The sequence below is a fragment of the Canis lupus genome, chromosome 19 (assembly GCF_003254725.2).
Source record: "Canis lupus dingo isolate Sandy chromosome 19, ASM325472v2, whole genome shotgun sequence".
In the NCBI taxonomy this organism is placed as follows: Eukaryota; Metazoa; Chordata; class Mammalia; order Carnivora; family Canidae; genus Canis; species Canis lupus.
The window spans coordinates 38,755,570-38,777,591 of NC_064261.1; the positions used below are offsets into that span (position 1 = coordinate 38,755,570).

Consider the following 22,022-nt stretch of genomic DNA (forward strand, 5'->3'; position numbering starts at 1 on the left):
GGCTGCACATTGGAATCACTTGAAGAGCTTTTGAAAAATTCTAGTGTTTAGGCTACATCCTCAGAAATTTTAATTTAATTGGTCTATTGTGGAGTCTAGTTACCCGTAGATTTTTAAGTCTCTTCAGTGATTTTAAAATCTAATTAGATTGAGAACCATTGGTCTATTGTCCTCAAAAAAAGAAATGGAAAAAAATTCACTTTTTTAAATGCTTTACTATATTTTTCTTTCTTTTCAATAATGGGTTGTATTTGGTAGTAGAAGAAACAGTTTTAAGTTTGCTAAACAATTGTTAAATTTATATATTTTAATTGGAGGATTATGTTTGTTTGTTTGTTTGTTTATTTATTTATTTATTTATTTATTTATGATAGTCACAGAGAGAGAGAGGCAGAGACATAGGCAGAGGGAGAAGCAGGCTCCATGCATCAGGAGCCCGACATGGGATTCGATCCCAGGGTTCCAGGATCACGCCCTGGGCCAAAGGCAGGCGCTAAACCGCTGCGCCACCCGGGGATCCCTTAATTGGAGGATTATGTTTTATGTGACAGGCCATTTAAGATGAAATTAGATTCTGGTAGCAAGTAAATCCTAAAGATGACTTGTGCTTAGATGTTAGAGAAAATCATCCAGAGAGGCAGTGAGTTGACTCATCTCTGTTTAACCCATGCACTGAGAAAATGAATTTCATAAAGAACACAGCATGAGTACTCTGATGTCACATGTGTCAGCTTAAGTCAGAGAGAATACCTTTTGGATTGGGTTGTGTGCTATTTCATGTTGTTAGAATAAATCACAGGGTATATATTATCCAAGTATATTATGTATTTATATTCATAAACATTTGTAAGTATATTTAAATATTAAAGCATATTCACATATTTAAAATATATTACATATTCCTAGCATCTTTGGGATACATGGGGGTTATTATAAATATTTTTTAAAAAGGTAATTCCTAAGCTACTTATTAAATATGTAGGCAACGTTGAGTTCTGGGCTGCAAAGCAGAATGGAGCATAGTCTTTGCTGTTTACAATCTAGTGGAGGAATATATATATAAAAAATAATTAGTGGCACACCTGGGTGGCTCACTTCGTTAAGTGTCTGACTTTGGCTAGGGTCACAATCTTGCGTACCTTTTTCCTCTTGTGCTTTCTTTCTGTCAGATAAATAAAATCTTTTTTTTTTTTAATTTTTATTTATTTATGATAGTCACAGAGAGAGAGAGAGAGAGAGAGGCAGAGACATAGGCAGAGGGAGAAACAGGCTCCATGCACTGGGAGCCCGATGTGGGATTCGATCCTGGGTCTCCAGAATCGCGCCCTGGGCCAAAGGCAGGCGCTAAACTGCTGCGCCACCCAGGGATCCCGATAAATAAAATCTTTAAGAACAAAAATTGATTGGAATAATTCTGGTGCAATAATCACCAATTCTAGTGATTTGAATAAGACATTGAGACAACATCACTAATTTGCCTGAAGATAATCCACACAAATTTTCTCCCTTCCCTTCCCCTTCCCTTCCCCTTCCCTTCCCCTTCCCTTCCCCTTCCCTTCCCCTTCCCCTTCCCCTTCCCCTTCCCCTTCCCCCTTCCCTTCCCTTCCCTTCCCTTCCCTTCCCTTCCCTTCCCTTCCCTTCCCTTCCCTCTTTTCTCTTCCCTTTCTTTCTCTTCTCTTTCTTTCTCTCTCTTTCTTTCTCTCTTTTCCCTTCCTTCCTTCCTTCCTTCCTTCCTTCCTTCCTTCCTTCCTTCCTTCCTTCCTTCCTTCCTTCCCTCCCTCCCTCCCTCCCTCCCTCCTCCCTCCCTCCCTCCTTCCCTCCTTCCCTCCCTCCCTCCCTCCCTCCCTCCCTCCCTCCCTCCCTCCCTCCCTCCCTCCCTTCCTTCCTTTTGAGATAGAGCCACAGAGCACAGCAGGGGGAATGGCAGAGGGAGAAACAGACTCCCTGCTGACTGGAGAGCCCGATGTGGGCTCAACCTTAGGACCCTGGGATCATGACCTGAGCCTAAGGCAGACGCTTAACCAACTGACCCACCCAGGCACTTCTACACAGATTTTCCACAGGAATTAACATTTGAGTTTTTAAGACTGAATAAATAAAAGTATGCTATAAAAGAAATAGCCTATGCACAGTTATGAAAGAGAAAGCACACCTCTGATTGTTAAGCATAATTATAACACAGCATAAATGGAAAGTGGCTTCAGGAGATAAAGCTGTAAAGGACTGGGGCCATATTTTGTGGGCTTTGTATTTCTACCAGTATAGGTACATGCAACAGTTAGAGGGGACTGTGTTGAACCATTTGTGTGTTAAAACTTTCTAATTACGTTGTGTTTTTACATTTCTTTTCTTTTTTTTTTTTTTTTTAAAGAAGAGGGTTAAGTACCAGATTTTTTTTTTTTTTTAAGATTTTATTTATTTATTCATGATAGTCACAGAGAGAGAGAGAGAGAGGCAGAGACACAGGCAGAGGGAGAAGCAGGCTCCATGTAGGGAGCCCGATGTAGGATTCAATCCCGGGTCTCCAGGATCGCGCCCTGGGCCAAAGGCAGGCGCCAAACCGCTGCGCCACCCAGGGATCCCTTTACATTTCTTTTTAATGACACTGTTTTATGTATAATATGCATAATTTGTTGATATAGCAATAATTAATTTACAAATATAAATATACACACATGGAGATTTATACTCCAGAATATGTGTTGGTAAAGTACATTATTAAAATCTAGAGGCCACTGTATAGGTTATGGAAAACCACTGAAGGATTTTATTTTATTTTTTTAAAGATTTATTTATTTACTTAGAGAGAGAGAGAGAGAGAGAGGCAGAGACACAGGAGGAGGGAGAAGCAGGCTCCATGCTGGGAGCCTGACGTGGGACTCGATCCCGGGACTCCAGGATTACGCCCTGGGCCAACTGCAGGCGCCAAACCGCTGAGCCACCCAGGGATCCCCCCACTGAAGGATTTTAAATGGAGGAGGAACAATATCAGATTGGCATTTTAGGAAGGTAACCATGTAGAAGAAGGATTATAGGGTAGAGATACAGAGACCAGTGGTAAGCTATTAAAATAGCCTGGGTCAGATACTGAGAAAGGCTCAACTAAGAGATATATCTTCATCATGTTGAGAGGTCTTGCGGTCTCTAGAGTTCCAGCTTAGTTCCAACTTTAGTTACCTAAAGTTTACTGAGTAAGTTGGAAGATAAGTGGAAAGGATTGTTGGGTCAAATTATGATGATTTTTAGAACATGTTGTTCTTGCATTATTGCCATTACCTTTTCTTTTGGAAAAAGAGCATCTTCCTCTCCCTACCTCTCACATTTTCCTCAGAAGTTAAAATTTGCACCCCTTTCCCCTTAATCTCTTTTCTAACTCGGATCCTTTATTGATTTTTGCTTTGTTGGGTTGTAGTTTACACACAGTATAATGTATAGAATTCAAGTATACATTTTGTTTTGAAAAATACATGTACCTATGTTACACCATTTAAATAAAAATACAGAACATTTTCATCATCCCATCCATCATCTCAAACAAGATTCCTGTTTCTCCATTCAGTCTTATGTGTAACTATAGTGCTTTTTTTCTTTTACCAGATATTTTCATATAATTAGAATCATACACTATGCACTTTTTTGTCTGACTTTGATTTTTGCTTAACCTAATGTTTTATAATTCCATCTGTTATAGCACATGTAATTTTTGTATTGCATGATTGTGCTATAACATGTTCATCCTTTCTCCTGTTGATGGATATCTAAATTATCTCCATTTTTTGGCTATTAGTAATAAAACCACTGTGAACAATTTTATGAACATATGCTTTGATTTTTCTTGAATATATTTTTAGGAGGGGAATTGGTAGGTTTTATGTTTAGTATGATTAAAAGCTGCCAAATTGTTTTTCTAAAGTGGTTGTATCATTTTATATTCTTATTGGTGTATGAGATTTGTTATTCCACATTTTTTCTGACACGTGGCATTGCCAGATTTCTATTTTTAGTCATCCCATTGGGTGTGAGATGGTATCTCATAGTGGTTTTTATTTTTATTTATTTTATTTTAAAGAATTTATTTATTTATTTATTTATTTATTTATTTATTTATTTATTTATTTATTTATTTATTATAAGAGAGAGGGAGGGAGAGGGGCAGAGACATAGGCAGAGGGAGAAGCAGGCTCCCCTCAGGGAGCCTGATGTGGGACTTGAAATCTAAACTCCAGGATCATACCCTGAGCCAAAGACAGAGCTCAACTGCTGAGCCATCCAGGCATCCCTCTCACTGTGGTTTTTAAATTTGGATTTCACTAATGTCTACTAATATGTAGTAGTATTTACTAATTTATCATAGTTAACTGTATTCATTGGTCGTTTATATCCTCTTTTGCTAAGTGTTTTAGTCTTTTGCTCCTTTTTCCCCCCTTAAATGAGATTGCTTGGTCCTTTCCCTTTCTCTCTTTTTCTCTCTTTCTCTCTTTCTCTCTCTTTCTCTTTTTTTCTCTCTTTCTTTCTTTCTTTCTTTCTTTCTTTCTTTCTTTCTTTCTTTCTCTCTCTCTCTCTCTCTCTCTCTCTCTCTTCCTCTCTTTCTCTCTTTCTCTCTTTCTCTCTTTCTTTCTTGAGAGAGAGAGCGCACGCAAGGCAGAGACACAGGCAGAGGGAGAAGGAGGCTCCATGCAGGGAGCCCGATGTGGGACTCGATCCCGGGCCCCCAAGATCACACCCTGGGCTGTAGGCGGCACCAAACTGCCGAGCCACTGGGGCTGCCCCAAGATTGTTTAGTTTTTTAAATTATCCTTATTCTGGTTGTGAGTTCTTTGTCAGATACATGTATTTTGAGTCTTTCTTCCAGTCATGGCTTCTCCAGTCTTTCTCTTCCTGTCTTTGGTAAGCTTAAGTTTATGTTAATAAAGTTCATTTTCTTAAATCTTTTTAGTTTATTTAAATATTTTATTTATTTATTCATGAGAGAGAGAGAGAGAGAGAGAGAGGCAGAGACAAAGCAGAAGGAGAAACAGGCTATATGCAGGTAGCCCGATGCGGGACTCGATCCTGGGAGTCCAGGATCACGCCCCAGGCCGAAAGCAGGTGCTAAACTGCTGAGCCACCCAGGGATCCCACATCAGTGTTTTATAGTTTTATAGTATGGGTCTTTCACCTCTTTGGTTAGGTTTCTTCCGAGGTGTTTTATTATTTTTGGTACAATTATAAATGGGATTGTTTTCTTTCTTTCTTTCTTTATTTCTTTTTTTTTATTTTTTTATTTATGATAGTCACAGAGACAGAGAGAGAGAGAGAGAGAGGCAGAGACACAGACAGAGGCAGAGGGAGAAGCAGGCTCCGTGGATGGAGCCTGACGTGGGACTCCATCCCTGGTCTCCAGGATCATGCCCCGGGCCAAAAGCGGTGCTAAACCGCTGGGCCACCGGGGCTGCCCGGATTGTTTTCTTAATTTCTTGTTCTGCTGCTTCATTATTGGTATATAGAAATGCAACAGATTTCTGTACCTTGATTTTGTATCTTGCAACTTTATTGAATTCATTAATCAGTTCTAGTAATTTTTTGGTGGGAGTGTTTTGGGTTTCTTCTGTGTGGTATGTCATCTGCAAATAGTGAAAGTGTTGACTTGTTCCTTACCAATGTGGATGCCTTTGATTTTTTTTTTTTTTAGGATTTTATTTATTTATTCATGAGAGACACACACTGACAGAGAGGCAGAGACATAGGCAGGGGGAGAAGCAGGCTCCATGCAGGGAGCCCGATGTGGGACTCAATCCCAGGACCCCGGGATCACTCCCTGAGCTGAAGACAGATGCTCAACTATTGAACCACCTAGGCATCCCAGATGCCTTTGATTTCTTCTTATTGTCTAATTACTGTGGCTGGTACTTCTAGTACTATGTTGAATAAAAGTGCTTAGAGTGGACATCCTTGTCTTTTTCCTGATTGTAGGGGAAAAGCTTTAAGTTTTCCCCCATTAAGGATGATGTTAGTTGTGGCATTTTTGTACATGGGCTTTATTATGTTGATGTAGTTGCCTCTGAACCTATTTTGTTGGAGGTTTTTATGATGAATGATATTGTACTTTGTCAAATGCATTTCCTGCATGTTTGGAAATGATCATGTGGGTCTTATACTACTTCTTATTGATGTGATGTATCACTTTGATTTTCAAATATTTAACCACCATTGCATCCTTGGAATAAATCTCACTTGATTAGGGTGAATGGTTTTTTTTTAATGTATTGTATTCAGTTTGGTAAAATTTTGTTTAGGATTTTTGCATCTGTATTCTTCAAGGATATTCGCCTACATTTTTTTTGTGGTGTCTTTATCTGGTTTTGGTATCAGGAGAATGCTGGCATGATAGAATGAATTTGGAAGTTTTCCTTCCTTCTATATTTTGGAATAGTTTGAGAAGAATAGATATTAACTTTTTATTTTTTTATTTTTATTTTTAATTTTTATTTATTATTTATGGTAGTCACACACACAGAGAGAGGCAGAGACACACAGGCAGAGGGAGAAGCAGGCTCCGTGCACCGGGAGCCCGACGTGGGATTCCATCCCGGGTCTCCAGGATCGCGCCCTGGGCCAAAGGCAGGCGCCAAACCGCTGCGCCACCCAGGAATCCCGATATTAACTTTATAAATGTTTGGTAGATTTCACCTGTGAAGCCATCTGGTCCTGGACTTGAGTTTTTTGGGAGAGTTTTGATTACTGATTTAAGTTTTTTTCTGGTTATTGGTCTATTCAAATTTTCTCTTTCTTCCTCTTTCAGTTTTGATAGTTTACGTGTTTCTTGGAATTTATCCATTTCTTCTAGGTTGTCCAATTTGTTGGCATATAGTTTCTCATAATATTCTCCTATAATTGTATTTCTTTGATGTCATTATTTCTCCTTTCTCAAATGTGATTTTATTTATTTGAGCCTTTCTCTTTTTTTATTGATTAATCTGGCTAGAGGTTTATCAATTTTATTGATACTTTTTTCAAAGAACCAGCTCCTGATTTCATTGATCTATTTAATTTTTTTTTTTTTTTTTTTTAGATTTCTATTTCATTTATTTCTTCTCTAATCTTTATTATTTCCTGCCTTCTGCTGGTTTTAGGTTTTGTTAGTGGTTCTTTTTATAAAAAGTTTCTTTACATGTAAGGGAGTTAGGTTGTTTGAGATTTTTCTTGGTTCTGGAGGTAGACATGCTGTAAACTTCGCATTTAGAACAGCTTCTGGTACGTCCCAAAGGTTTTGAACCATTATTACGTTTTCATTTTCTTTTTTTCCCATGTACTTTATTATTTCTTCTTTTATTTCCTGGTTGACTCATTCATTGTTTAGTAGGATGTTATTTAATGTCCATGTACTTGTCGTCTTTCCAGATTTTTTTCTTGTGGTTGACTCCTAGTTTTATAGTGTTTTATCAGAAAAGATGCATAGTATGACTTCATTCTTTTTGGATTCGTTGAGGCTTGTTTTGTGGCCTAAAATGTGATCTGTTCTGGAGAATGTTCCCTATGCACTTAAAAAGAAGATGTATTCTGCTGTTATATGTTGGAATATCCTGAGTTAATCTATTAAATCTATCTGTTCCATTGTGTCATTCAAAGCCATTGTTTCCTTGTTGGTTTTCTGTTTAGTTGATCTGTCCATTGAGATGAGTGTTGTGTTAAAGTCTGCTACTATTATTGTATTATTATCAATTAGTTCCTTTATGTTTGTTATTAACTATTTTATGTATTTGAGTATTCCTCATTTTATTAATTTTTAATTTTATTGTTAGTGCCTTTTGTGTTCTGTCAAAGGAATCTTGCCTATCTCAAGGGTTTAAAGACAGTTCTCTGTTTTCCTCCAGGTTAATATCTTATTATTCCAGGACTGTTTGTTGAAAAAACCATCCTTTCCCTAGTGAATTGCAGTAGCTCCTCTGTTGTAAAATGAGGTATAAGTGTGAATGTACTTCTGAATTATTATGTTTTATTGATCTGTTTGTCTTTATACTATACTGTCTTAATTACTATAGCAAAATCTTAAAATCAGGTAATATATTTTTCATCAATTATTTTAGGTATTTTAAGTCCTTTGGATTTCATGTTAGTTTTAGAATCAGCTTGTCAATTTCTACAAAATGCCTGCTGGGATTTTGATTAGGATGATGTTGAATTTATAGATCTGTTTGAAGAGAATGACATCTTAATGCTGATTATCTTCCAGTCCATGTACATTTAGCTCTCTTTAGGTCTTTAATATTGCTCGTCAATGTTTTGAAGCATTCTTAGGTAGAGTTCTTTGCTTATATTTCATCATATGTATTTCTAGTTAATTTACTTTTGATGTTGTAAGAGTGGTATTTTAAAAAAAATTCATTTTCCAAGTGTTTGCTTCTTGTTTATAAAAATACAGATGGGTTTTATTTTTTATTTTTAAATTTATTTATTTATTTAAAAAATATTTATTCATGAGAGACAGAGAGAGAGAGAGGCAGACACACAGGCAGAGAGAGAAGCAGGCTCAATGCAGGGAGCCCCGTGTGGGACTTGATCCTGGGACTCCAGGATCACGCCCTGGGCCAAAGGCAGGCAGTCAACTGCTGAGCTACCCAGGCGTCCCAAAAGATGGCTTTTATTTTTTATTTTTTTTAAGATTTATTTATTCATTCGTTCATTCATTCATTCATTCATGATAGAGAGAGAGGCAGAGACACAGAGAAGCAGGGTCCATGCAGGGAGCCTGGTGTGGGACTCGATCCTGGGACTCCAGGATCATGCCCTGGGCCAAAGGCCGGCGCTAAACCGCTGAGCCACTCAGGGATCCCCAAAGATGGCTTTTATATATTGATCTTGAACTCCACAACTTCATAAGCTCATCAGTTAGTTTTAGTAGTTTGTAGGTTGCTTTGGATATTCTAGGTACATATCAGATCATTGTGAATGCAGATAGTTTTATTTCTTTCCAGTATATATACTTATTTTTATTGTCTAATCAGGGACTTCAGAGGTTATTCTTGATGAATCACTAGGTTAACTTTGAACTAGAATTGTTATTTCTGATTCTAATAATAAATATCAGTATGGTGTCAAAGAACTGCATCATACTGGAGTTGAAGGAGCGAGATTAGAGTGTTGTTTTTCTGTTTAATTATCCTCAGAAGTCTGTTTGGGAGACAGAACCTGGATGCCTCCTATTTATTGAATGCAACCAAATCCTCTTTCAGATGGCTGTTGGTAAGGTTGATAGTAGTTCCCAGAATCCAGAATTAGGGTCAGATAATATTTCTTTATGTCCTTTAAATAAAGTAGTTCAGCTTTTTTGCAAGCTTGACCAATGAGCTTATCTCTTATTTTCTGGACTTCTCCGTGTTCTTAGTTTTATCCTTAACTGCTTTATAGTGCATATTCCACATAGCATACTAGGCTCTTATGCATATCATTATAATGCTTATTACAATTTGAGAATTTTAGTATGGGCCATATATGTCTAAATACAGGTTAACTTCACTTTAGAGAAACTCAACATATAAAATTATAGTTTTTGATATGTACCATACATGGTGATTTTTCTCTTAATAAAAAGATTGCGGGCAGCAATGTTTTAACTCCATTTAGAATTAGAATTATTTGCCAAGAACACACATAAAACATTTTTGATATTAGGTATGGTCATGAAAACACTTTTTATAAAAACCCAGTAACTCCCAGAATCATTTCTTACATATTTTCTGTCTAGTTTGGGACTATCTGTGCTTGGCAAGTTGCTGGGTTAGTATTTCCTGCCTCACAGTGGTGCTATGCTGTAATGACTTTATATCCCTCCTGTGGAAGTGGTACTTATGGGAGATAAGAGGCCTATGGGAAAAATCCTTTTTTATGATTATGTTGTATAAGTGAGGGGGCTCTTTGGAACTTTAATTAAAATGTTTCCAGTCAGGGAGTTGCTATTTAGATGAAAATATCTGAATAACAAAGCTTGGTAAACATGGTTGCAAAAATATGTTAAGTAAGTAAGTGCTACAAATGTCATGTCACTTAAAAGTTGATTCTACAAACTGCTTCTTTATTAAGCAGTTTCTGATGTCCAGTAATGCTCTGTACTGTATAATGATATTATTGGATTTGAGATTTTTATAATAGTATGTTTTATTGTCATGTATTTTTTCTAAATTTTAAAATTTATAAGATGTTATCATTTTGAGCTAAAAGTAACTCAGATTCTGCTAATGGTAGAGATGTGTTTTTTTTGTATGTAAGAAGCATGGGATTTACTGTGTATTTTTGATTTTATATATTTATCTTAAAAATTACTCAAAAATTATAATTTTGTATATCATTTGATGGTTAATATTCTAAGGGAATTTTCTTTTTTTTTTTTTTGGGGGGGAATTTTCTTTTTAAACATGGATGTTCTTCCATTTTATTGTTAAATATAGGGTATATTTACTTCTGGCGCATGGGAAGAGAAATCAGATGAAATTTCCTTTGCTGACTTCAAGTTCTCAGTCACTCATCATTATCTTGTACAAGACTCCGCTGATAAAGAAGGAAAGGATGAAGTATTGGAAGGTAAATTGTTAACTACACATTTGAAACTCTTGACTGTAAGAGTGATTATAATTTTGAGTTATGAATTTAGGTCTCTTAATTAAGTAGTGCCCTCTGGAGAGGTTTTACATTTGCAAAGTTGTTTCACTACATTTGAAATAGAATATGATCGTTTTAGAGGAACTTTCATACTAGCATTCATTTCAAAATTACTTAGATTAGCAAATATTTATTGAGTGCCCTTTTAACCCACAGTTAAAAAAAAATTTACATCCCTGTAAAGGAGATATGGTCTATAAATAAGTAACAGTAGTCAGAGGTAGAAAATAGAAAATGATAGGTGCCATCCCAGAGCACAGGTAAGATGCTACTGAAGTTCAAAGAAGAAAAGATCAGTTTTAACAGATCAGAGAAGATGTAGTGAAGAATTAAGCAACTAAGCTGGGATTTGAAGGATTTAAAAGTAAAAGAGTTTGTAAGTTTGATCAAGTGGATTAAAATTCAGGTTTTTCTTCTTACTAGCTGCTTGACCTTTTGGAATCTGTATTATCTCACTTGCAAAATGAAATAATATCACCTGGAGGATTAATGGAAAGATTCAATGAGATACTGTAAATGTGAGCACCTATCTTACCTGGCCTGTGCTAGGTACTCAGTAAATGGTATTTATGGTTACTCATAGGTTACATTGCTCCAAATCTCTGTAATTGGTGCTTTTAGTTGTTCATTGGTCAAATCATCCAAAATTTCAGTCTTGAGATAGAGTTGCATGTAATAATGAATGACCAAGGTATTGAAAAAGTATGAGTTTTGGAGCTGTCAGTCAGATAGCTTTCTTCACTCACTCAAAAAATAAATATGCAGGGATCCCTGGGTGGCGCAGCAGTTTAGCGCCTGCCTTTGGCCCAGGGCACGATCCTGGAGACCTGGGATTGCATCCCACGTCGGGCTTCCAGTGCATGGAGCCTGCTTCTCCCTCTGCCTGTGTCTCTGCCTCTCTCTCTCTCTCTCTCTCTCTCTCTCTCTGTGACTATCATAAAAAAAAAATAAAAATAAATAAATATGCAGAATGTGTGTTAAAGTTTTTTGGGGCAATTAATGGCATTATGCTAAGTGAAATAAGAGAAAGACAAATATTGTATGATCTTCTTTATATGTAGAATCTAAAACAAAAGTAAAAACAAAACTCACTAGGCTTATAGTTAGGAAAATAGATTGGTGGTTCCTAGAGGTAGAATTGGGAGTGGGCCACATGGATGAAAGGGATCAAAAGGTACGCATTTACAGTTACAAAATAAGTCATGGGGATATAAATAACCTATAGCATGGTAACTATAGTTAATAGTACTGTGTTGTGTATTTGAAAGTTGCGCAGAGAGTAAATTTTAAAAGTTCTTATGACAAGGAAATTTTTGTTGTTAACTAGTGACAGATGTTTACTAGACTTGTGATCATTTTCCAGTGTATACAATTGTTATTATATTGTATACCTGAAAGTAATATAATGTTATATGTCAATTATATTTCATTTGAAAAAGTAAATTAAGAAAACTTTTTTCTGGTCAAAACAGATTATCATTTGTAAGTATAGGCCTGAAATATTTGCCTTTTGTATAGGAATAAAATTATAAAACCTTTTTTATTATATGCATTCATCTTAGAAACAAAACCAAGTAGATAGCATCTGCATTCAGATTGATAAACTAGAACAGATAGCATTGATCATATACACACATATGTAAGACAATTATATATCAAAATAAAATAATTATGCCAGAATATGAATTTGTATACTTTAGGAAGAAGGGGATGAGAGGAATATATACAACTGGTGGGAACTGGTAGTAGCCCAGAGATTTCTAAGTCCAACATTCTGCTAATGAAGGGAACTGTTAAAGGTAGAGAAATCTTAAGTCTGTTAATTTGAGGAAGGATTGTGTATCAAGGAGAAGCTCTTATAATAAGGAGGTTTAGAATCAGTATTTCTGAGGTGAACTCATATAGAGGACTATGGTATGAGAGAAGATGAATGGATTTAGGTTATTTTTGCAGGTGTATATGTATTGTGTGCAGTTTCAGTTGGTTGTGATGAAAGTGTATGCATAATGGTAGAAGTTAAAGTAAACCATCAATTCATTTAATTTGAAGATACACATTTAAAACTATATTATCACAGGTCAGAAGATTTGAGCACTAAAGTTTTATTTTGTTAGGATTGTTTATTGCTTCAGCTAAAGCATCAAGTCATTAGTATTCTCCTATTCTTTTTGAAAATTAACAAAATATAAATTTGCTAAGGAATTATGGCTATAGAGCAAAAGGAAATATTTTTATGAACAAATAAATATTCTTTATACTTTCAAATTTATTATACATTTATGAATAAGTAAGGATCATTTATGTCATATATTATTATAAATAGCAACAGAAGTGTTAAAGATACATGGGTAATAAGTTAGTGGGAAGCTGGTTAGTGGTTGTGTAAGAATGCGTAAGGTGGCCAGAGGCCAGCAAAGACTAGCCAGAGGAGGTGATAAGTGATAAGGTGTTGACAGGACTCTTAAGAATTTTGAAGAAAAGTAGAGGACAGGGGCACACCAAAAAGAACAGATAAAACATGGTTTTCTAGGAAGGATGAGGAAACGTTTGAGTCATGACTTTGAAGAAAGGAAAATATTATACATATAGGAATAATACTTTTGTTTTTAGAAGCTGGCTTTTTAAAAGAGAGACCTCTATCTCACCCCAAATCTTAGAGCTATTCCTAGATATAAATCTTTAAGCAATTGTAAAACGACATGGATTAGCAAGACCTGTTACATAATGTGATTTTTTTCAGTCATGTTATAAAATTTTGCCTTAGAATGAACATACTAATTTTTTCATTATTAAATGTTTTTGTAGATGTTATTCCACAGTCTATGCAAGATTTGTTGTGTATGAATAATGACTTTCCTCCAAGAGCACATTGCCTGGTAAGATGGTAGGTATATGTTTTATTCAGGTAACTTTTAGTATGTGTGTTCAGGAGACCCCAATGTGTCCCCCACGTTCAGTGATTGGATAGGAAGACAAGCAGAACTCAGCATAGGGTTGTACTTCTGACAGTTTTTTTTTCAGTGATAGTCCACAAACAAAATCAACACAGGGAAAAGGTGCCTGAGGCAAAGTTTGGAGGAACTAGTGTCTGAGTCCTTTCCTAATAGAGTCACATAGAACATACTTAATTCCCTTAGCAACAAGTTCTGACAACACAAATGAAATGTTTTCTACCAGGGAGGCTCAGTTCTGAGTTTTTATTTGGGGGCTGATACCCTGTGACTGGTACATAACAAAATTCCAGACTCCCAGAAGGAGAGCAGACGTTTAGCATAAAACACATTATTTGTATAAACAGTTTTAAGTACAATAACTCTTATTGGAGGGTTTTTTGAGAACCCTCTTCAAATCCAAATTCCTGGGAGCCTGCTGAAGTTCAGCGTTGCATGCAGGCCATTCTAAGGATAGTAGACACAGGCCTGCTGTTAACTTTTTCCTGCACAATATATTTCATAATCTAGAGTAGAGCCTAACTATCATTCTAATGACTAACATAGAACATTTACATATCATAGAAAACTTAATATGTGTTGTTGGAAATTGAATTGAAATAAAATGTTGATGTCAGTTACATGCTAATGTCATGACTTCTATCTAAATTATAAATGTGATACATTAATATGAGGTATATCACTCTTAAAGTTCTTTTTATCTTAGTTTGGTGGGAATGGTATTGAAGCATACCACCACCAAAATGTCTCAAGTATGAGAGTATGGTCAAGAAAAGAGATCTAATTAAAATAAATTTATATACTGGTTTTATATTAGTCTGTTGGTGTGAGTTGGTCTCTTGATTTTTTTTTTTTTTAAGATTTATTTGTTTGAGAGAGAGCATGTGTGTGCGAGTAGAGGGAGGGGCAGAGGGAGAGGGAGAGATCGAATCCTTAAGCAGATTGTATGCCATGCGGGACCCAATTCTAGGACCCTGAGATCATGACCTAAGCTGAAATCCAGAGTTGAATACTTAACCAAGCCACCCCGGTGCGCCTTGATTTTTTTTATTAAAGAATTTCTAAGAAAGGAGAAAATGATAATATCTTTTAATTCTGTTGTCTTCATTCTAGTGTGATTACTATAGCAAGTAGAATGTAGCATATTAAAGGAAAACTAATTGCAAATGCAAATAAATTGGATATTGTTTAATAAATGTGCCTTTAATTTTACTTGATCTTTTAAAAACTGTGGACTTAAACTTCTTAAACAAATATAAGTGAATTTAATACATTACCATTTAATTTAAACCATCCAGATTCTCTTCTGATCTTTTAAACGTGAATATATGCATTTAAAATGAAAAAATACATCAAAAGGCACCATGATGTCATAGAGCATAACTTTGCATGTATTCATTAATTCAACATTAATTGAACCTACTGTTTGGCCAAACATTGAATTAGACACACTTATGTTTAATTTCTAGCTCAAGTACTTATTGTCAATTTTAGGCATGTTACTTAGTATTTTTTTTTTAAAGATTTTATTTATTTATTCATGAGAGAGACAGAGAGAGGCAGAGACACAGGCAGAGGGAGAAGTAGGCTCCATGCAGGGAACCCGACATGGGACTCGATCCTGGGTCCCCAGGATCAGGCCCCAGGCCAAAGGCGGCACTAAACTGTAGAGCCACCCGGGCTGCCCTACTTAGTATTTTTTATTTGGTTTCTACTTTGGGAAAGAGAAAAATAATATGCACCTTTAAGAATAATTGTCAGGATTTAGTCAGATAATGATACATGGTATGTTTATCAAACTGAATGTTGTTTATAATTTCCATTCATCTTTTTTTTTTAAAAGCTTCTAGATAGACATGAATTTTGAAGGAACACTATGTAACCCACTATAGTCTGACATTTAGTCTCCTCCAGTTCATGTCCATTCCACAGGCAAAGTATATTCATTCTGCTCTTTTTAATATTTATTTCCTAAAACTGTGTTTGACACATAGTCCATAGTTTAAGAATATTTGTTGAATGAATAAGCAAAACCTTTTTGTGTATTAATGAAGTACTTGTTAGTGATATATTTCTTTATATTAATGAAAACCACTTGTTAGTAGTTTTTTTTAGCCTTTACATTTGTACTTTAAAACTTTCTGGGGGCAGCCCAGGTGGCTCAGCAGTTTAGCACCGCCTTCGGCCCAGGGCATGATCCTGGAGACCTGGGACCGAGTCCCACGTCAGGCTCCCTGCATGGAGCCTGCTTTTCCCTCTGTCTTTCTCTCTCTCTCTATCACACCTCTCTCTCTCTCTCTCTCTCTCTCTTTCTTTCTGTCTCTCTCATGAATAAATAAATAAAATCTTAAAAATAAATAAATAAAACTTTTTAATTTTAAAAATTAGCAATACAGTAAAATTGACTTTTTTTTCCTGAGTAGTTCACCGAACTTCAACACATATGTATAGGTTTTTAAAAACTACTTCCATAATCAGGATATACGACACTTGTGTAACCTCCAAAAAACTCTTCTTGTCAATTACTACTTCTTGCTGTTACTGGTATGTTTTTAGTTTTGTCCTTTCAAAAATGTCATGGAAATGGAATTGTATAGTAACTATTTGAGACTACTTTCTTTCATTCACTATACTGCTTCTGAAATCCTTTGAAGTAATTCTGTATCAGTAGTTAGTTCCTTTTTATTGCTGAGTAGTATTCTCTTGTAAGGGTATACCACAGTTTGTTTACTTGTTGAAGGATATTAAGGTTGTTTCTAGGTTCAAGCATTTATGAATGGAGCTGTTTTATGTTTTAAATATCTGTGAACAGATTTTTGTGTGAAAGTACATTTTTAGTTCACTGGGTTAAATACCTAGAATAAGATTGTTAGTCATATGGTAACTGTATATTTTTAACTTTATAAGAGTAGCCAAAATATATGATATGACTGGGGCTGTATCGAAATATACAGCTTTTGCACAATGAAGGGAATAGTCAACAAAACTAAAAGGCGACCTATGGAATGGGAAAAGATACTTGCAAATGACATATCTGATAAAGGGTTAATATCCAAAATATATAAAGAACTGATACAACTCAACACCCAAGAGAGAAATAACCCAATTAAAAAATTGTAGGCATGAACAGACTTTTCTCCAAAAAAGACATCCAGATGGCCAAAAAGACATGTGATGTTTAAGGGTCAACTTAGAGGAAAAGGAGTAAGAAGAGATAACACAGTAAATAAATGTTAACAAATTGAACAATACTATATATATGAGGGCCATAGAATGGTTGGATACACTCTGTATACATCCCAGTGTGCAGAGGAGATGTGAGAGAGCCCAAACTTCAGAACTGATTGTAAATTTGAATGCAGCATCCCCCCACCCAACAGATCAGCAGAAAGTGAAAGTCTTATGGGCTCAGGTATTTGAGCATAGTCTTTGCCTCAATTACTGGATTACCACTAAGCTACACTGACAGTGGGTAGTCCCTGGGAAGCCAGGCTAAGAAGAATAAAATGATTGAACAGAGACATCAATATTTGAATACCTTGGGAAAGGCAGATAGTACCTTTTAAATCTGATAAGTAAATACAAAGAATCCTCAGAAAAGTTAAACAAGACTTGGTTTTACTATATTATCTAAATGTAGTTTTCAACAACACAGGAAAATGTGACCCATACAGAAGTGGGAAAAAAGTTAGCAGAAATCAACTCTTAGTGGGCCCAGATTTGGATTGAGCAATAAATTCAGTGCAGGTATAAATATGTTCAAAGAATTAAAGGAAGTATATTTAAAGAATTAAAAATATGCTGTCAATGAGTCAAATAGGAAATCTCAATAAGTAGAGACTATAATGAAGAACCAAATGGAAACCCTTGAGTGGAAAGTATAACTAAAACTTTCACCATATGAGCTCAGAAGCAGATCTGAGATGGCAGAAGAAAGAGTGGGGATTTGAAAGATTAATAGAAATTATCCAATCTAAAGAACAAATCTAATCTAAAGAAAAAAGATTAGAGAAAAATGACCAGTACTTAGGAAATCTGTGGGTCAGTGTCAGATGTTCCAGAGCATACATGTAATAATGGCTGTCCTGGATAAAGAGAAAGGGCAGGAAAAAAAAAATACTCAAAGAAATAATGGCTGAAAACTTCCCTAGATTTGATTAAAAAAAAAAAAAAATTGTGGACCCAGGAATCTTAGTGAATCCCAAGTGGGATAAACACAGCAGACCACATCTAGACACATTGTTGTCAACCTGCTGAAACCCAAAGCAAAGAGAATCTTGAAAGCAGCGAGAGAAAAATGACTTCTCATGTATGAAAGAACAGTACTATTTGCTGACAAAAACATTGGCGGCCAGAGGGCAGTACAGTGACATATTGAGTGTTGAAGGAAAAAAACTACCAGCCAAGAATTCTATATCTAGCAAAACTATCTTTGAAAAAATAAAGATGAAATAGCAGTGCTGTTATATAAAAAAAGAATTCATTGCCGGGAGACCTACCTTATAGTCCGTATTGAAAAAAAAAAAAACAAAAAACAAAAGAGATGGTAACTTGGGTCCACAAGAAGAAATGAAGAGCATTGGAAATACTCTAGTAAATATAAAAGGGATGGTCTCTTAATTAAAAAAAAACCATAAGATTGCTTAAGGAATAATTATAACATTATACTGTTGGGTTTATAACCTATGTAAATGTAACAAAAATGAGAGTATTGCACAAAGGAAGGGGGGAGGAAATGGAGCTATCCTGTGTAAAATTTCTAGATTTTATCATCAGAATTAATCTAAATAGATTATAAGTTAAAGGTACAGATTGCAGTGTCCAGGGATCTCTGGGAGGATGAAATTGAAAAAAACAAATTGTTTATTGAACACTTAAATTTTCTCAGGTATGTTGTACATGCTAGGTATAAATATGTTCAAAAATTTTTAAAAATTTATCATTGCTATTTTTGGTGATCTATTATTTTATGTGTATGTTCTTTATACTATTTGAAGAGGCTCTGAATATATTTCTTTCTTTCTTTTATTTTGGAGCGGAGGGAGAGGGAGAATTTTAAGCAGGCTCCACACCCAGCACAGGGCCAGACATGAGGCTCAATCTCACAATCCTGAGATCATGACCTGAGCCAAAATCAAGAGTTAAATGCTTAACTGACTGAGCCACCCAGGCACCCCTGAATAGATTTCTTTCTAAAGTAAGAAAGAAACTTTACACGTAAGAGATATAAAATGGTAGCATTCAAAGTTGGTGGTATTGGGCAGCCTGGGTGGCTCAATGGTTTGGTGCTGCCTTCAGCCCAGGGCCTGATCCTGGAGACCCGGGATCGAGTCCCGCATCAGGCTCCCTGCATGGAGCCTGCTTCTCCCTCTGCCTCTATCTCTGCCTCTCTCTCTCTCTCTCTCTCTCTCTCATGAATAAATAAATAAAATCTTCAAAAAAAAAAAAAACAAACCAAAGTTGGTGGTGTGTTTTCATGATTTTCCTATGCATGATAAACAACAGGTATAACAAATACTGCTTTTTGTTGTTGCTTGTAATCTTTATCGTAGCAAGAAAGAAAAATGTAACTTAGAAATGATAAAAATGAATGTCTTAGCTTTCTCAGTTGGAGAATGTGATGCTAAGGCACATTTATATTTATTATTTAACATGTACCTATGTAATCTGTTAGATAAAATAGTTCTATTATTAAAAATTGTCATAATGGGATTTTTATTTATGTTGATATGTTTGAGTGCCTAATAAATTTAAATTACTAGGGACACCTGGGTGGCTCAGTGGTTGAGCGCCTGCCTTTGGCTTAGGGCATGATCCTGGGATTGAGTCCCATATCATCAGCTCCTCACAGGGAGCCTACTTCTTCGTCTGCTTATGTCTCTGCTTCTCTCTCTGTGTCTCTCATAAACAAACAAATAAATAAAATAATAATAAATAAATTTAAGTTACTAGACAAGATACAGAAAGATTTATTAATGAAACTTATTTTACCATTTTACTCCCTCTTACTCTTCCCATTCTCTCCTCCTCATCCCTCCTTTTTCTACACACACATTAAAAGGGGGCTTAGGGATCCCTGGGTGGCTCAGCGGTTTGGCGCCTGCCTTTGGCCCAGGGCGCGATCCTGGTAGACCTGGGATTGAATCCCACATCGGGCTCCCGGCGCATGGAGCCTGCTTCTCCCTCTGCCTGTGTCTCTGCGCCTCTCTCTCTCTCTGTGACTATCATAAATAAATAAAAATAAAAAAAAAATAAAAAAAAAAAGGGGGCTTAAACGTCTCAACCAAACAGGAAATCATGGGAATTATGGAGTATGTCCATCTTTGTATTTTATGAGTATATCAGTTATATGTATATATGTATTTTTGAGTTTTTGATTTAGGAATTTTTTTCATGAGATTTTACCATACATATTCTGATATAATCATTTCATGATTGCCTTTATGTCAGTAAACTTTTATAATACCTTTTTTTTTTTAAAGGACTGTCAAGTATCACGTAGTTAGAGGGTTCTGTAATTATTTACCTATTTCTTTTTCTGTTGAAAGGTTGTTTTGAGTTTTTACAATTAAATTGTTAACCATGAACATCATAAAATCTGTTAACCCATGAACATCATAAAACGCATAAAGGCATACATCGTTTTTGTGCTTTGCTTTATTGTATTTTGCAGATACTGCATTTTTCTTTACAACTTAAAGGTTTGTAGCAACCATGGATGTGTTGAGCAAGTATATATGTTCAAGTCTGGTTTTCTAGTAGCATTAGTTCACTTCTGTGTCTTGCAGATTTTAAGCTTTTTCATTATTATTCTAATTATTATCTGTGATTTCTGAAAGCTCAGAATATGGTTAGCATTTATAAGTAATAAAGTATTTTTTATTTAAGCTATTTGTATGTTTGTTTTTTTATATGATTCTGTTGGCACACTTAGATTACAATTTAGTGTAAAAATGACTTTTATATGCATTAGGAAGCAAAAAGTCATTGTACATGCTTGATTTTCATACTTGCTTTATTGTGGTAGTCTGGAATTGAACCCTTCAGTACCTTCAAAAGGTATGCCTTCATAGCTTTGTGCATTTGTATGAATGTTTTTGTAAAATAGATATAATTAGTACAGAGTTTGTGAATTTTAAATATTGATATATTCCTCCTTTTTGTCTTCCAAAAATGTTTTAAAAGTTTATACCACTACCTGTAGCATGTTCCAAACTCTTGCCAATACTAGATCATACCAGTATTTTGTATTTTTTGCCAATTTAATTGGTAAACAATGATATCTTCTTTTAATTTTATTTTCCTAATCACCAGTAAGGTTGAACACCTTTGAATAGAATTTTTTGATATTTCTTATTGTTTAGAATATTTATCAGTTTTGCTCATTTGTATAATTCATGTTGTAATAAAACATAAAGCATTTACCATTTTAACCATTTTTAAGTATACCCTGGTGTTGAGTACATGCATATTTTTGCACAACCATTATCACTGTTCATCTCCAGAACTTTTTCATCATCCCATATTGAAATGCTGTACCCATTAAATGATAACTGCTCAATCCCTAGTCTGCCAGGCCCTTTAGCCACCATTTTACATTTTACATAAGTTTGACTACTTACTCTATGTATTTCATTTAAGTGTAATCATATGGTATTCATCCTTTTGTGACTGGCTTATTTCACTTAGCATCAAGTCTTCAAGGTTCATCTGTGTTACAGCATATATTAGAATTTGTTTCCCTTTTAGTGGTGAATAATATTTCACTCTCTGCATATATCACATTTTGTGTATCCATTCAACTATTGATAGACATTTGGGTTGTTTCTACCTTTTGGCTGTTGTGGATGAGGTCTGTGATTAGGCATGTTCCAGTATTTCTTTCGGTCCCTGCTTCTAACTTTTCTAAGTATATATCGATACTTGGAATTGCTGTTCTGTATTTCACTATTTGAAGAATCATTATACTGTTTTCCATAGTGGCTGTACTATTTTGCTTTTTGTACCAGTCATGCTCATTGGTTCTCATTTCTCCATATCCTTGCCAACATTTGTTATTTGTTTCATTTTGCTTTTTATAATAGCCATCCTCGTGGGTGTGAAGCCGTATATCATTTGAGTTTGATTTACATTTGGTTTGATTTACATTTCTCTAATAATTAATGATGTTGACCACATCTTTTCATTTGCTTATTTTTCTATTGTATATATTTTTTGGACTAATGTCTATTTAGGTTGTTTGTTTACTTCTTAATCTGGTTGGTTGCTTTTTGTTGTTAATTTTTCTCATTTTTTTAAGGCCCCTCCTTAATGTTTGCTTACTTGAAGGCATTGTCTCAGGCCTCAAATAGGTCTAGTACAGATAGTAAATCAGTGATAGATATTGATTCTTCAAAGGTAATAATAGTAACTGGAAAAATACATTACAATACAGAG

At 35.3% G+C, this 22,022-nt stretch overlaps 1 protein-coding gene across 21 annotated transcripts in view; it reads left to right on the top strand.

Annotated features, from left to right (window-relative positions):
• The window catches only part of RAB3GAP1 (RAB3 GTPase activating protein catalytic subunit 1), a 143,972-nt gene that overhangs the window by 16,347 nt on the left and 105,603 nt on the right, over positions 1-22,022 (top strand). For all 21 annotated transcript variants that reach the window (XR_003129266.2, XR_003129270.2, XR_004807040.1 and 18 more), the window contains 2 exons: positions 10,425-10,557; positions 13,441-13,519. Coding sequence is in view for 13 of the 21 variants with exons in the window: in XM_035702248.1 (XP_035558141.1) it covers positions 10,425-10,557; positions 13,441-13,519 (212 nt within the window). In the remaining 8 variants the exon portion in view is untranslated. The remainder of the gene's footprint in view (positions 1-10,424; positions 10,558-13,440; positions 13,520-22,022) is intronic.